This window comes from Papio anubis, unplaced genomic scaffold (genome assembly GCF_008728515.1).
Source record: "Papio anubis isolate 15944 unplaced genomic scaffold, Panubis1.0 scaffold101, whole genome shotgun sequence".
NCBI lineage: Eukaryota > Metazoa > Chordata > Mammalia > Primates > Cercopithecidae > Papio > Papio anubis.
In genome coordinates, this window is record NW_022159226.1 from 89,974 (window position 1) to 105,838 (window position 15,865).

Consider the following 15,865-nt stretch of genomic DNA (forward strand, 5'->3'; position numbering starts at 1 on the left):
TGAGAGCATTACTTAGTACATATATACTCATCTTTAAAAAGAAATCAGTTATGTTACATTAAGATGTGGAGAAAAAGTATTTAATCAACAACTTTAATGTAAGAGCAAGAATGAGTAATGGAAATCCAGCTCTTGTAGTAGACAGCATCTACTTGTGGCAGCCAAAGACTTCTTTGCAGTAACTTTTAGCTAGGTTGAGGGATAAAAAGAAAAATGAGATGAACACATTACAATATGATGTAAACCACTGGTACGGTTTTCACAAAAGTGGAAAAGATTTAATCAGTGAATAAATGCTACAAATTTGCCAATCGATTTTTAACTTCCCCTAAATTTGTATTTTGATAAGCAATCTCTAAGATTTCAACTCTACAATATTTGATGCACAAAAACACAGAAAAATGTTTTAAGGGAAGAATAAATTATTTTAAGTTAGTCAGACTGTTAAGATATATTTAAAAACCTGTATTCCAGAACAGAAGTCACAGATGACTAACAGAAAAAAAAGAACGCACCTATATCTGGGTAAACAAAGCTACGTAATACACAATTACAATAAATTATTACGGTATAACTTTGGATACTGTTATATATTTAGCCCAGTTTTCCACAGAATAACAAGTGCATGCTTTCTCTCTAGAAAGTGGAAGATGCACTATTGTACAAAGCAAAGATAGCATAGGAGAACTGGGCACTGCAAGAATTGGAGGATAAAGGTTAAATCATTTCATTCAAATCCTTCGAATTCTAATTCCATCAACTCAAAGTTAAGAAGGGCTTTAGTTTTCAAGGGTTATCACATGCATACATATTTGAATACAGGCACAGAAACTCATCATTTTTATTTGGATAACAAAGGGTCTCCAAATTATATTGAAAAATAAATCCTAATTAATATCACTCTTGTAAAAAAAGTTTAGCACACTTTTCACAAATGATTTATGTAAAAGAGAAGAAAATACACATAATTTTATATCTTAAACTCTTTTATTCCCTACCATAGACATTTTGTCTTTTGTTTTCTTTCCGTTTTCTAAAATTTCCAAGTTGTACCTGTGTTTAATACTGCTTTAGTCTGCTAAAGACATTAACTGATTGCTTTTCTAAATCTAAGGATTATATAGTTTTAGTATAAATATATATCACATATTTTCGTAAAATTTTGACAAAACCGAATAAGCATGCCTTGTTTTAAGTCCATGCTCCTTCCACTGTTTATAAAATCTGATTTAATGATCAAAAAATTCTTGGTTGTCACTCTTCTGTTACAACAATCTTCCTTCTGAACTGCCACCCAGTTTTTACATAATAACAAGCAATAAAAAAACCAAAGAAATTATGTTAATCTTAGTTCTTCCTTTCGACACTATAAAATAATGTGAACTTTTAAAAAAATGAAACAAATACATCCAAAACTCAATACATTCAAATGAGCTGAGTTCCTTTAAGGTAGTTTGTTACCTTGGAAGGCCACAGTTCATTCTCCTAAGTATACTGCACTGCTCAAAAAACCTTTAAAACTCTTTTGGGATTGCTTTCAAAGACAGTTGTATACTTTCTGCATTACCTCAAAGTTAGGTGGAAGTTTTGGAAACTTTCACTTGGTGCCAAATAATGGTAACTAAAAATAATCAAGCTTCCTAATACTGTATTTTTTAAAACAACGTATAATCATAAAGTTAATAGTGTCTGTGACAAATTAACTTTGAATGCAATTCTAAAAGAGTAAACCCAGCAGGTTTTGGGCAATGGTAGATTGCTGGCATTAGGAAATAACCTTCCAGCATGATCACTATTCAGAGTAACATTCATTTAGCTGTCTATGTTCTGGCATATTTGTTAAAAGTGAACATTCTGAGAGTTAGTATTCTTTTGAAAAGGAATATCACTCTTTAAAAAAAAAAGAATTCTATTCCTTTAAAGCATCACTGTCATAACTATGCAAGTGTTTTGTTAGAAAGTAGTTCTCCTTACTGTATCAATAAAGACTACTTTTAAAAACTTGAAAGCAAATAACCAGCTTATTTGCCCCCAGGCTTTTTAAAATCATTAACTGAAGATAAAATAATTTGAAATTTCGAAGGTACTAAAAAACAAAACAACAACTCCAAATGTAATAAAAACACATCAAGAACCAAACTACAATTTCTGAGCTGCACTGTTTATTTTGCTGCTTGAAACCTAAGTGACAGTATGCCACTATAATTATGGGGTTTCGTCTAAACCTTTACTACACTGCAGGTACAGAAATATACGGACACATTTTTAGAGAATTGACATTTTGCAAAATGCAGCAAACATTTTAATTTATACATGAGAAAAGGAAGTGTTCAAAAGGGTATGCATTTCAAGTTATTGCAGGTTATTTGTGAGAGAATTTCTGCAGGTAAAACATGTTTAAATTTAACCAACAGTAGCGTGTCAGTGTATTTAAAATCATGACAAAAATCTTCTCTCTGGTCATGTTGCCCATGACAAATTACTATGATGTTGTATGTTTAGGGCAAAATGTCAATACAGCATAAATCCCATTGTATTTTGGTTTTCTTCTGGAGATTAAAGCTGTTTTTCTTGGGATAAATGCAGCAGCAAAACACAAACCAGTTGATCAAAAAAGCACTTCTGCCATAACTCCAATAATTTTCAGGACACATCAACCGACAGTAGTTTTGCCATTCCCAGTTCTTTTAAGGATTACATCTCTGCACTGTTGCCTTAAGGACGTCTGTAAAAGCTTGTTCTCTGTTAAGCCAGTTTACTGACTACAGCCTGGTTGAGAGAATTTAGTTGGTTGGTCCATTTATCTAGTGCAGTATATCGTGCACCACCCCTCTTCTGATGATCCAGTTCAAGGAGTTGGTTGACTTGATCAATTCGGCCATGAATAGTGCTAGAAATAAATAAATAAGATGTGTCTACAAAAGATTTTCATCAAGCACAGTTTCTGGACTAATGTTTCATAAAATATAGTTTCAACAAATGCAAAAAAAAAAAAAAAAAGCAGCTGCCTACATTAAATGAGTTCAGTGTTAGTTTTAACTTCACTGTTATTCAAACTCCAGATAGAAACCAGATTTCAGATACTTTTCATCAGTTTCACTGAAAGAACCATGAGGCATAGATTTATCCAATTAATCAAAGGCAAATATCACCTGTGAAGCTTTAAGCACTGTACTGTTTTTAAGAAAGATGTAATTTCAAAAATGTTATGTACCACATACCTTATACTTAAAAACATACACAAATACTATTCATTAAATAATTCTTTGGCTGTATATAATAAATTCTTCTGAAAAATCATTTAGAACTTTTTCTGAGATATGTTTAATATGCCCATTCATCAAAACCCGTCACACATACATATATATCTCTTCTAATAGAAAACCATAACACAAGGGTGCTTTTTATGAATAATCAATAATCCAATTGCTACCTTTGTCACTATTATTCAAAACTTATGGTACCAAACATTTTGTGATAAGAAATAGTAAAGTACTTACTTATCCAATATGCACTGCACCAGCAAGCTCTCCACATCAGCTACATCTATGTTTAACTCCTAAGACAAAAGACTTGTTATATACTAATTAACACTTTAAAGACTTCATAATTTTACATAATCATTCTAATTTTAATTCATTTCTATCACTTAAAGGAAAATTAGTGAAGAGAAGATTTTTAAACATATTACATTATCATTTCAAAATATCTCCAAGAACACAGGTCTGATGAAGACTTAAATTTTTAACTTTCTGAAGTATATTTCTACAACAATTTTATTGTGGTTGAAGTTAATCCTTCATCAATTATACATTTTAGCCACTACTCTCCCCTACAAATTTTCTCTGTGGGTGAAAGTATCTTTAAAAAGAAATTTAGTGATCCCTAATTTCTTTGTTACAATGTTAAGGCTCTTTTCTGTTAACTCAATTTACGCCAAGAAAACAGAAAAATTCACATTAAAAGTAAAGCCCAGTCCCAGCTACTCAGGAGGCTGAGGTAGGAGGATTGCCTGAGGTCAGGAGTTCAAGACTATAGTGTGCCACACTGTGTCTGTGAACAGACATTGTACTCCAGCCTGGGCTATACAGCAAGACCCTGTCTCTTAAAAAATAAATAAAAATAAATAAAAAATTAAAAGTAAAGCCCTTATGTTTAATTTAAAAAATGTATTATTATAATAAAATGTTACCAAGTTAGAGGGACTCATAAATGGAAGACTGGTATACTGCATTTATAACTATAAATTATAAACACCATTAAAATCCATGAATGTAAGTACCTTAGAAATAAAAGGAATATGTATTCTTGTGTAAGGCTTAATTAATTTTATAAGCACTTGTGTTCTGATGTTTCGCAAAAGCTCTGAAAGACAAAAAATTAAAGTAACATTTTATTTAAGTTTGTATGATATCTTTATGAATCATTATGTACTCCTAATTATCTTCTCAAAATACATTTTCCTGCTTGGCAAGGATATAAAGTGTTTAGATTTTAAAATACCTGGGTCAATGGATGCACAGTATGATCAATTGCTGCCTATCCCATAACTTCTTGTTCCCACCTCCTTGATTTTGTTGATGTTGACAGTCTACTAAAATATTACCTTGCCTTCTCAATATTACACTACTTTGTCCTCAACAGTTAACATACTTTAAGAAGCTCTGATTTATATCAGCCAGCCAAGTTCCTTGTTTCAGACTCTCTCAAAACCTAGAGTACTATATTTCATATAATGCGTTTACAATTTCCTCCAGTTTTGTCTTAAAATTTTTTAAAACCAGGTTGAAATTCATGTACAAGTTTCTACATTTTTCTATATCTATAAACTGCAGTATCATTCTAGGTTCATGTAAGAACTTTTCAAATGTCTGTTGATTAAAAGAGAAAGGAAGATGGGGAACAACAGAACATTACTTCTGATGCGTCTGAAATTTAGTTCCAAATGGTCATTTAAAAACCTTCAAATAGCTCCATAATAGGTGGGAAAATTGGAGCTATAAAAGAGGTTCAAGAACAAAGAGATGATTGTAGTCTTTGGTAATTCAACATAACTTGCTAAAAACCTCATTCACTTACTGGTATGAAACCTTCACAATGTTACCTTATCTTTCACAGTACATACATCTGAGCATTATCTATAGCAGGATATTTTCAAAACTTTTGTTGTCAAAAATAAACCCTAAAAATTAACTTTGAACCTAAGCATCAATAATAAACATGCAACAGCATCTATATTAGATTTTTTTAAAAAGGGACAGTTACCTTAAACAAAATGGACATTATATGTAAACTTGACTATATTAATATGAAATTGGCTAATTTCTTTAAACAGCTTCATAATTTTGAGGAATATCCCATCCAATGACAGCATTTAGAAACATATCTATACTTTGCAATAGACAGAAGAAAAACAGCTTAATGCCATGCAGCTTCATTAAGAAGCATTTGTTTGACAGTGGCAAAGAAAGTAATAGAATCCAGTTGGCAGAAAGAACATACCTTCGATGTGTTCTCTTATGAAAGGATCATCCATGATGTTGCTGTGATTTGTTTTTAGAATCTTTTCAAATTCAGTGATGTCATTATTCTGATAGGCACTAATAGAAAAACAAAAAGTGTAAATTATGTCAAACATGAAGAAGTTATGTATTAAATCAGATAATTCAAAGAGCCTGTTTCTCAATTTTCATATGCAAAAATCTAAATAATGTTATACTTTCTGTCATGGAAATCAGAGTTAAACAAGCATACATATCCTTCTGCCAAAAAAATATAAATTTCCTTTTCATGCTTTCCGTTTTTTAAAAGAAAGATTAAATAAATCTTCTTTTGGGGTTATACACTATATTCATACATAGTTAATTAAAATCACTTCAATATCTTACTTTTGTTAAAAGTTGGCAATAAAACATTTAACGACTATTTAATGTTTGATGTTTCCAAATGAAATTGTGCATTTAATTCCTAATTGTTCATAATGAAAGGAACCGGGTTTCATGTACACTACTACATGAACGGGTGTAGCCGTGTCTTTCAAATAAGAAAGTATATCCTCTGTGTAGGTTATTCAGAAAATGCAGCTTCCTAACTTTTATATTCTAGAAAGCTACCAGCAACTGTCAAAATTTTCAAAAGGAACATTTCTCAAATCTCTCTAACCTTAAAATCCCACTGAGCTATAAAGCAGAGACATCAGTGGCAGATAATTAGTGCCAACTAGGTGTACACACAAAGTCAAGAGTGATGGAATCCCCTGTTGCAGAAGGCCAAAGGCTGATTTATAGTCATAATTCTCTGAGGTATCTAGTATCTCCTCTTGAAATAATTCTGTAAAGCTCTATGGGGATTGCTAAAGGTGCTGAGAAGGAAGAATCCAACCTTCTGGATATGGCACCACTGTCTGCTTTATATGTATCATCAGCTATTCTGCACGCCCTCTGCTAGTGCTTCCATCTGTTGGGTCCCAATGTAACTTCATGTTAGGGGCAGGTGATTCAAGTGCTTCAACAGGAATTATTTTCCTCTAGTCTCCTGGCAACTGACTAGGAAGATAAAATTAGGAAGCATTACTTTCTTACCCACCCCAAATACACTGCTGTAATATACTATATAGGAGGACATATTCAAGCATTGAAAACACTTGCATAAACATTTATATTTGTATACATACGTATTTTAACTGTAAGACATTCTTCCATTTCTTAAGCGGGGTTTTTAAAAAAAAACATCTTACACAAAATTGTGGGACACCATGGGTCACATCATGTGGGTCAAAATTTACCATTAAAATAAATTTTGAGTTCCAATACAGTGGCTTCACTGGCGTAGTTGGATATAATAAATATATAAATATCATTATACATTCTGATGTAAGTCAGATAAAGTTCTCATAAATCAGTCCTTTAACCAATTTTAACGTACTTAGCCAATTTAATTTATATAAAATATAAATGTCTAGGGTAAAGCTTTTCCTCAATATTTCTTTCTAAATTGCTGCTCAGCAATTTAACATTATAAACAACTTTGGTTCTTAGTTAATGTGACCAAATGTGAATGAAATAAACTACCTGAAATAAAGATGAAGTCTTCATCTTTATTAAAAGCATCATAATTAAAAGTAACCTAATTCAACAACCAAATTAAAATAAAGTAGTAAACAATAAAGAAACTGATTTAATGTGGTAACTTAAGGTTTTTAATTCCCAACTGTTCTTAGTCCCTCTAAAAAAAACCCTTTTTTTTTGCAGCCAAAATTAAGGTTTAAAAGTTAAATGAGGACATTTTACACAGAAACTTTAATATCATGAAATAAGTTATTTTCTCCAAGTACATACAATTTATATGTAGGTGACCCATAATTTGCAGTCTAATAGTATTTTCTGTTCCATGAAAAAGTACTATAAATAGAACTTCTGGTCACCTAAATTATTTACATATATCTGGAAAAAAAAAAAAAAAAAAAAAAAAAGCCCTGCTTTATGTCCCTAACTACATTTTTCCAGCTGTGGTAAAACTCAGCTGTACAACTTAAATAAAAGACCTGAAGAAACTTGGTAAATTTCTTATACTTTTTAAATGAATAAACCCCACAAAAACCCTGGGTTCCATTTATTCTATGCCTGGAGGAAAGTTTCTCTTACTCACTAATTCCTTTTGCAAAAATGGGCCTTTTCTTCTAGGTTTTTTGTTTGGTCTTATCTTCCATAATTTTGTTGAATATTAACTGACTATGGTAGGTTCTTCAGTGGTTAACCATCATTACGAATCATTCAATAAATCTTGGGTTTCTTACCAGTACAACCCTTCTGCCACCCCATACTCCACCTCAGAAAATTATCCATTGTAAACATTTTAAAAAATACTTCCATCTTGTCATTGAGAAAATATATGAGTAAAGAAATACGCTTATGCCGTCTTGTCTTACTGAAAATTCTCGACTCATCTTGGACTAGTTCATAATTTCATTTTGGATTAAGAGAGGTATAGGCAGTACTATTGTGAAATAACATTTTAAGACATCCACAATTTTCCACTGAAAGACGCAGGTGCATGTGTGTGTGCGCAGACAGACAGACACACACACAGATAATAGGAAAACTAAGTAGTGGATACTTTATAAAATCTTGTGGCTACAGAAAACAGCATGTAAATAACTTCAGAAAATAAAAATTCTACAAACTTTTCTAAGAAAATACAAAAGGGCAAATGTTGAATATCAACTGAGTTCTGAAAAGTTTTATCTCTCGCTCCTTTATGAATTGCTTTAAGGAAATTTACCTTAACTGAAATATAAAATCTTACCTTACTAAATTCGTCATTGCTAAAATTTCTGGATCATTTTTGTACGGCTTGGCCTAAACACAGTAAAGAAAAAAATTAACTAAGTATATGTACAAAGAAATAACATTTTAAAAAAAGAAGTAACATTTATTTCCAGATAGCTGATAAGAGAAATTAATAATTAAAACACACGTACCTCCTGTGAGTCAAACGGATTTATTCCCGATTTCATAAGCATATTTGCTAAGACCAAATATTTTAAGCAAGTGGTTCGTCTTGGACTTCCAGATTCATCATAATTCTTGAAGGCTTCAAAAAAATCAGTGTGTGCCTTTTCAAATTCACCTTCTCTCAAGTGCATTTTACCACCACATTCTGTGAAGAATAAGACACGAGAAAATAGGACATTTTCATTCTGTAATAACAAGATTGACCACCTCATAAAGGCCAAATGAAAACTATTTCAGTGCCTCTCAGTTTTTAAATTCTATAACTTGAAGAGTACTGGCCTCAAGGTATACACTGAAGTTCTAAAAAGCAAGAGTTTAATTAAACACTTTGATATCTCCCCACGCCACTGCCCACCCTCTCCAAACCAAACTTGCCTCTGATAACTCCCATAATCAGTGGATGAGGGATGGCAGACTTGATGTGAAGTGACTGTTCATAGAGTGCTTTAAGTTTTTTGTTATTTTTCTGTGCTGTGTACATTTGAATTTCCAAAGCATATATTTCTAATAACTGTGTACCTTTTTTCAGATCATCTTCTCCATCATCAGTCTAGGAAAGCAAATACTTAACTTTAGACAAGAGAGAATTCAGACAGTAATTCTTACTTGCATTAGCCTGGAAATCTTACATTTATAATACTATTTCCATGTGAAAAGGCAACACAAATTTTAATTGGAAGTTACAGTACTAAGAATACCACTTGTAATGGCCAAAAAGAAACTAACACATCCTTTCCACTTTTTAGTTATTAGATAAGGAAAAAGTAGCCAAAGGTTTTTTGTACAGTAGTCCTTCCTTATTTTAAGACCTCCAGTGGATGTCTGAAACTATGTATAGTACTATGTTTTTTCCTATATAGTAAGTCCTCATTCAACACTGTCGATAGGTTCTTGGAAACCATGACCTTAAGCAAAACAATGTACAATGAAATCATTTTTCCCCCTCATCAATGTGGTGTTGAACAAAACAACATTAAATCACAGTTTCTAAGAATCTATTAACAATGTTAAGTGAAAACTTACTGTACATACATACCTATGATTAAGTTTAATTTATAAATCAAGTACAGTAAGACATTAACAATAACTGATCATAAAATAGAACACATAATAATATACTGTAATAAAAGTTATGTGAATGTGATCTCTCTCTCCCTCAACATATCTTATTTTCAGACCACAGGAAATAAGTTGACCACATGAAACTGAAATTGAGGAATGCAAACTGTGGATAAGGGGTGGGGGGACTGCTGTATGTATGAAATGTTTTAATGTTTGTGTTTTTATCTAGGAGATTTATTATTGTCTTCCCCAAATCTTCACAACTGCTTTAGAACCACTTATTCAAGTAAAAAGCCCTTCCTAAGTCCCTTCCACATGCCAGGTGCTGGGTCTATCATGGGGAAATACAAAGTTAAAAACCCCAAGGTTCTTGGTCTCAAAAAGTTCACACTCTAGTAGAAGATTAATCTGTCAGTAGATAAATTACAATATAAATGACAATGACTAGGTGAAGCATAAACCAAGTGCCTAGGAGAATGAAACAGGGACTAACTTTCCTGGAGGACGTCACACGAATCACAAAAAGGTGCTGACATTTGAGCATGCCTTTAAAATTGACCAACAGCCCACGAAATGTGGGCCATGAAAAATAGGAATATGATCAGCAGTAAGATATTCATAAATATCTCACACTGACATACACTAAGCCAAAATTTATTGTTTATTGGGTCTTCAAACTTAAAATTCTGTTTAATTATTCACTAATGAATCATAACCAGAGTAAAACATACAATTTACAAAACAATTTATACATCTAGAGTATCCTTCATCTTTCCCTGAACATACTTCCACCAAAGTACTAAGTAATATAATGCTATTTACCATCCTGATAGCATTTTTCTTACGTTCTTAAAGCAAAACTTCTTCAAAGGATTTTCTCAAATTCCTTATATACATACTGAAAGACCCTCCATCATTCAGAGATGGCTGCTCCAACATTTCCATTTCACAGGGAACTGAACCTCCAGTTGGTTATGAATCAGACTAAAGCATCCTAACAATGTGTAGACAAGAAATAATTCCTAAGTGACTAATCCGCTTTACAAAACTATTGAGTATCTGCAGGTGATTCATTTAGAACAGTCTCTTGATCATTTCTCCCATTCACAGAAATGACACATATATCATTTAAATAATACTACATGGTGGCAGGGGTGGGGAGGGGTTGGAAAAAAAATAGTACATGGCACTGGAAGAGTTTAAAAATACTTAAAGCAGTATTTCCACATTCAATTTAAACTAGTATTAAATGATGTATTTGGTTAAGACAAAACAGGGAATATAAAATGAAAGCCTGGTTAAAAAGTTATAGAGCCATTCTGTCCTGACCATATGGCTTTTCAAATTTAAAGTAATTAATTACAGAAAATAAAGAACTCAGTACCTGTCACACTAGCCGTACTTCAAATGCTTGATAGCTACACATAGCTGGTGCTACCATATTGGACAACAGATATAGAACATTCCCAGTATCACTTAAAGTTCTGTTGGATAATGCTGCTAGGATTCATATAAATCAGAATATAAAAATATCTTTATTACACATGCTTATAATATCCTGGCTCTGTTTTCATAGGGTATATAACTACATATCAATATAATAGTCAAGTATTACAACAGGCCTGTTTGTTTATTGATACTTGGTACCTCATTACACAAAGAATAAAGATTGAGGGGCCAGGCATGGTGGCTCACGCTTGTAATCCCAGTACTTTGGGTGGCCGAGGTGGGTGGATCGCGTGAGCTCAGGAGTTCAAGACCAGCCCGGGCAACACGGCAAAACCCCACCTCTACAAAAAAATACAAAAAATTAGCTGGGCATGGTGGTGTGCGCTTGTAGTCCCAGCTACTTAGGAGGCTGAGGTGGGAAGACTGCTTCAGCCCAGCAGGCAGAGGTTGCAGTGAGCCAAGATTGCACCACTGCACTCTCCAGCCTGGGTGACAGAGCTAGACCCTCTCTCAAAAAAAAAAAGAAAAAAAAAAAGGTAATTTTATAACTTATTTTCTAAATTTTATTTTTGGGATAATGCTTAAACAAAAACATCCCTAAACAATACTTTGAATATAATTATTATTTTTGGGATAATGCTTAAACAAAAACATCCCTAAACAATATTTTGAATATAATTATTCATTATACTTTTATTATGAAGAAATATTCAGAAAAAAATAAGGGAAAGCTACCTGGCAGGACTGATGTAACTGGCGTAAAATTTTTTGAAGCTTTCCATATTCCTCTCGTTCTAAATATAATTTTCCAAGCTGCAAGAAAGCAAACTTATTAAAATCAAGATTTCAACAGAAGATGTGTATCTTCAGGAGACTTTATTAAAAACACCCACCCACTTTTCAAAAGAAAAGTGTAAGTAATTATAATTGTTACCTTTGTGTTTGTCTTAAACCACAGTCTATCATTCTTAGCATCTTTCAAAGCTTCCAGTGTTGTTTCATAGAATTCCTGCAGTAAATCCATCTGACATAAAAAATCAGAATTCTATAATTGTAAACAGCAAATTTGTACCTGTTAATAAAGTTAATTTGAACAAACTAAAAGTGCATCTTTGAACTTTAATACACATAAGATACACTACCTGTATCTTACTGAATGTCTTCTACAGTCCAAAAAATTAACAAACTGAAGCAAAATACAGACCAAATTTACAAGTGCCATGATCGGTTGTTTTATAAAACCCAGAAAATATTTCCCCATATAAACATACTGCGGTAAGTTCTCATGCTGTAATAGTATACGTTTGTCCTTCCCAAACTAATAATTCATTCTGTATTTTATTTTACTTTTTAAAAAGCTAGTCAAGTGAAGCAGTAGGAGTGGAGAAGGAACAAAGTAATCTGTAACTGGTTGTGCTCAATTAGCTGTAAATACCACTCCACTCAGATCAGCCACTCATTTCATATTAACAGCAGTAAATGAAATGTACATAGAACTAGTTGTATTGTTACTAACAGTGTACATCTTATTCACTCAACTCTTATCTGGAGCCTATAATGTGGCAAACACTAAGCATGCTGGTGAAGAAACAAATAAGCTCCTTCCCTCAAAATTCTTCTATAAATGTGACTAAGTAACTCAACTGCATAGCTTTTAAGTCACTGGTAAACCATGGAGGTGTGTGGAAAGAAAAGTCTAGTATAATTTTAGCTATGTCTAATCACCACCAATTCACCAATCTGTGTGGCATTTTTTCATGGAAATCATTATTTGTTTTACATCTTGTTAAGTTCCCTTGCCCACCCCCTTCCCCCTACTTCTGGCTTTGCCTTTGTTTGAATATCTAATTCTCTGCTTAACTGGATCAAGAAGAGGACTGTAAGAGCAGGAAAATTTCACATTTTCAGAAAACACCATCTATTTATGCATGACTACTGATGGCATATTGAATAGAACTGAGTACCGCCCACCCAGTATCTGTTGTTACTTTCAAAAGACAAAAACCTTACATGTAACAGCACATAGAGCATGCAGTCCTGAAGTTTCAAAATCACTTGATTCCCTCTCCTTGCTCCAATTACTGGCATAGTATTTATAAACAGTGTACCAAATATGTTTTGATGACACTCGTTTTTAAGAGTTGGAAAACATTTCCCCACTTTAGGAAAGCTCCACGATATATAACTTAACTCTAGAATTAGTGTCGTTAAGTGTTAATATTCTAACAAAACATGTAAGTTTACCTTCCTCTATTTGCATTACATAAAATTTAAATATAAAGAGTAGAAACTGCCTGAAAAAAATGACATCTAGTAGAAAAGACATTAAACGAGGCGATTTTGATCTGAACATTCTTTGATCATGAGTACAAAAAAATCAAATATTCTAAGAAATACTAAATGATATAGAGACTATATCTTGTACCCAAATATCACAGAGTACGAGGATGAAAAACTAAAACTGAGGACTATACTGCTTACAAGGATAAGACCAAATGACCCAATTAAAAATTATCTTGCAAAAAAATACATAAAATAATCATTGGTTTTCTTAACAACCAAAATCTAGACTCATAATGAAAGCACTATCACTCCCAATACCTTCTTTAGTTTCTTTCATCAGTAGCTCTTCTTTCATTATCCACCCATCCTTTGCAGAAGCATTTACTGAGCACCTGTTGAGTAATGCCAAACACTAACTGATAAGAGCACAGGCACTTCTCAAAGATTTTAAAATAACCAAATCCATACAAATAACCTGTGATTCAGTGTATTTAACACCTCGGAATGGCTAGCTGAAGTGCTAATGGAATTCACTAGAAGGACCCACGGTAGCAACTGTATAGGAGTCTAACAAAAGGCTGAAAAGTTGTTTACAGATTTAGTATCTGAAGCAATTATTTAAAGAGATCAAGCTGGAGTTATTACCTTTTACTATTATATAATCAGTAATATAACCAGGAAAATAGTACTTATCATTTTTAAAGCACACTAATAACTAGCATAACTACTTAAATAGAAGTTCTAGGTCTTTTCATTTGCAAAGAACAAAGCCCTTACTATAAATAATAAACACACTGACAGCGCTAAGAGGGGAAAATTGAGTCTAACCTGTTTAGAAGTAGAGATATAATCAAGAATAGAATTAATGGATTTTTCAGAATAATTTCTTGTGACTGCACTCCGAATATAGGTCAATAGTTGTTTATATCTATTCATCATTTCTGGAAAGTTTGTCTGTGAGAAAAGAAAAATGAATTATCAGATGCAAATTTAGGTACTAAAATATGTACACATGATTAAGGTTACAGAATACACTACTACATAATGAAATGTAGTTCATATACTTCCTAATACAGTTTTGTAAAAGAGGAACTATGTATGACAGGAACATTATAAACATTATCTTAAATTTGAAATGACTAGATTACTCAAACCAAATGTATAGTTAGCTTATAAAACAAGAACAACTGCTAAATTTTCCAAATTTCAGAAGTTGTCATTGTACAACATATTTAAATCGTAAAACCTACTAAAATATTCATAAGCCAAAACACACAAATAAAATCCAAGTTTTTTCTTTATTTTTTGAGATGGAGTTTCACTTTTGTTGTCCAGGCTGGAGTGCAATGGCACGATCTTGGCTCGCCACAACCTCCGCCTCCCAGGTTCAAGCGATTCTCCTGCCTCAGCCTCCCGAGTAGCTGGGATTACAGGCATGTGCCACCACACCCGGCTAATTTTGTATTATTATTATTTGTTTTTTAGTAGGGACAGGGTTTCTCCATATTGGTCAGGCTGGTCTTGAACTCCCAATCTCAGGTGATCTGCCCACCTCGGCCTCCCAAAGTGCTGGGATTACAGGTGTCAGCTACCACACTCGACCAAAATCCAAGTTTTCAAATGCCTTGGGTACCTGCTATGCAGGTTATTAGCTATATTCTCCCCTGTAATTTTATCCCTTCCTCAGGAAGCTCTGCAATAAGAGTTACTTGTTTCTTTTCTCCCTATAACTGGCTGGCTATATATGAAAATGTGAAATTAAACAATCTTTTCAAGCATCAATACTAATTTCATATCAAGAAAAGTCTCCCCATCTAAGGTTCCACTCAACAGTAGATATAGTTAATGTTGTTATTCCTTGTATTTGTACTATTGATGTTGTTCCAGGAAACAAGAATGGTCTAAAAAATAAAGGCGTACTGAGACTTATTCTGGGAGAGCTTTACCAGTCCTAAGTACATCCTGTAAGTCAATTTATGAGTCTAACCTTATAACCTGCATCCACAATCCTCACAATCTGCAAATGCTATTAATCTCTTTTTTTCCTGAGTTCTATTCTATTTTTTTAAATCAAAGACATGAAGCACTGGCAGATACAAATGCTCCTTTCCTTGACTAATTAAACATATGTATTTATTAGGGTGAGGAAGAAACTAATAATGTTGTAATTATCTTGCTTATGACAATATATTCTGCCCGGAGGCACAGCATGAAGAACTAGAAAACTTGAGAACAATCCCTGAAACCTTCTAAGCAAGAACTGAATTACAATAAAACAGTAGAGGTGGATGAGACAAAAAAAAGGATAGAACTATGGAAATATATATAGATATATAACCATTTTTGTTTCCAAGTTTCATGTGGGGGTAAATGATAGGTAACATCCTGTCAGTGAGCTGCTAAATCCACATTACAGTACATATCTTGTAGCAAAAGGGAAATCAAAGAAATACGACTATCCTAACTTTGAAGCTGTACCTTGGCACTGAAATAGGAGTTTTGCAAAAAGTTACAGTTTTTGGTTGGGCTTGGTGGCTCACTCCTGTAATCCTAGCACT

General features: G+C 33.0%; 1 protein-coding gene across 2 annotated transcripts in view; it reads right to left on the minus strand.

Annotated features, from left to right (window-relative positions):
* Positions 1 to 251: 251 nt before the first annotated feature.
* Positions 252 to 15,865, minus strand: part of LOC116272413 (COP9 signalosome complex subunit 2) — a 32,749-nt gene continuing 17,135 nt past the window's right edge. The window contains exons 4-13 of one of the 2 annotated variants that reach the window (XM_031661146.1): positions 14,136 to 14,261; positions 11,959 to 12,069; positions 11,760 to 11,837; positions 8,889 to 9,063; positions 8,480 to 8,658; positions 8,305 to 8,357; positions 5,503 to 5,600; positions 4,283 to 4,365; positions 3,501 to 3,559; positions 252 to 2,890 (exon numbers count right to left, since the gene is read on the minus strand). In XM_031661146.1, coding sequence (XP_031517006.1) covers positions 2,746 to 2,890; positions 3,501 to 3,559; positions 4,283 to 4,365; positions 5,503 to 5,600; positions 8,305 to 8,357; positions 8,480 to 8,658; positions 8,889 to 9,063; positions 11,760 to 11,837; positions 11,959 to 12,069; positions 14,136 to 14,261 — 1,107 coding nt within the window. In that variant the 3' untranslated portion in view covers positions 252 to 2,745. The remainder of the gene's footprint in view (positions 2,891 to 3,500; positions 3,560 to 4,282; positions 4,366 to 5,502; positions 5,601 to 8,304; positions 8,358 to 8,479; positions 8,659 to 8,888; positions 9,064 to 11,759; positions 11,838 to 11,958; positions 12,070 to 14,135; positions 14,262 to 15,865) is intronic. The other variant, XM_031661147.1, reaches the window with a different exon arrangement.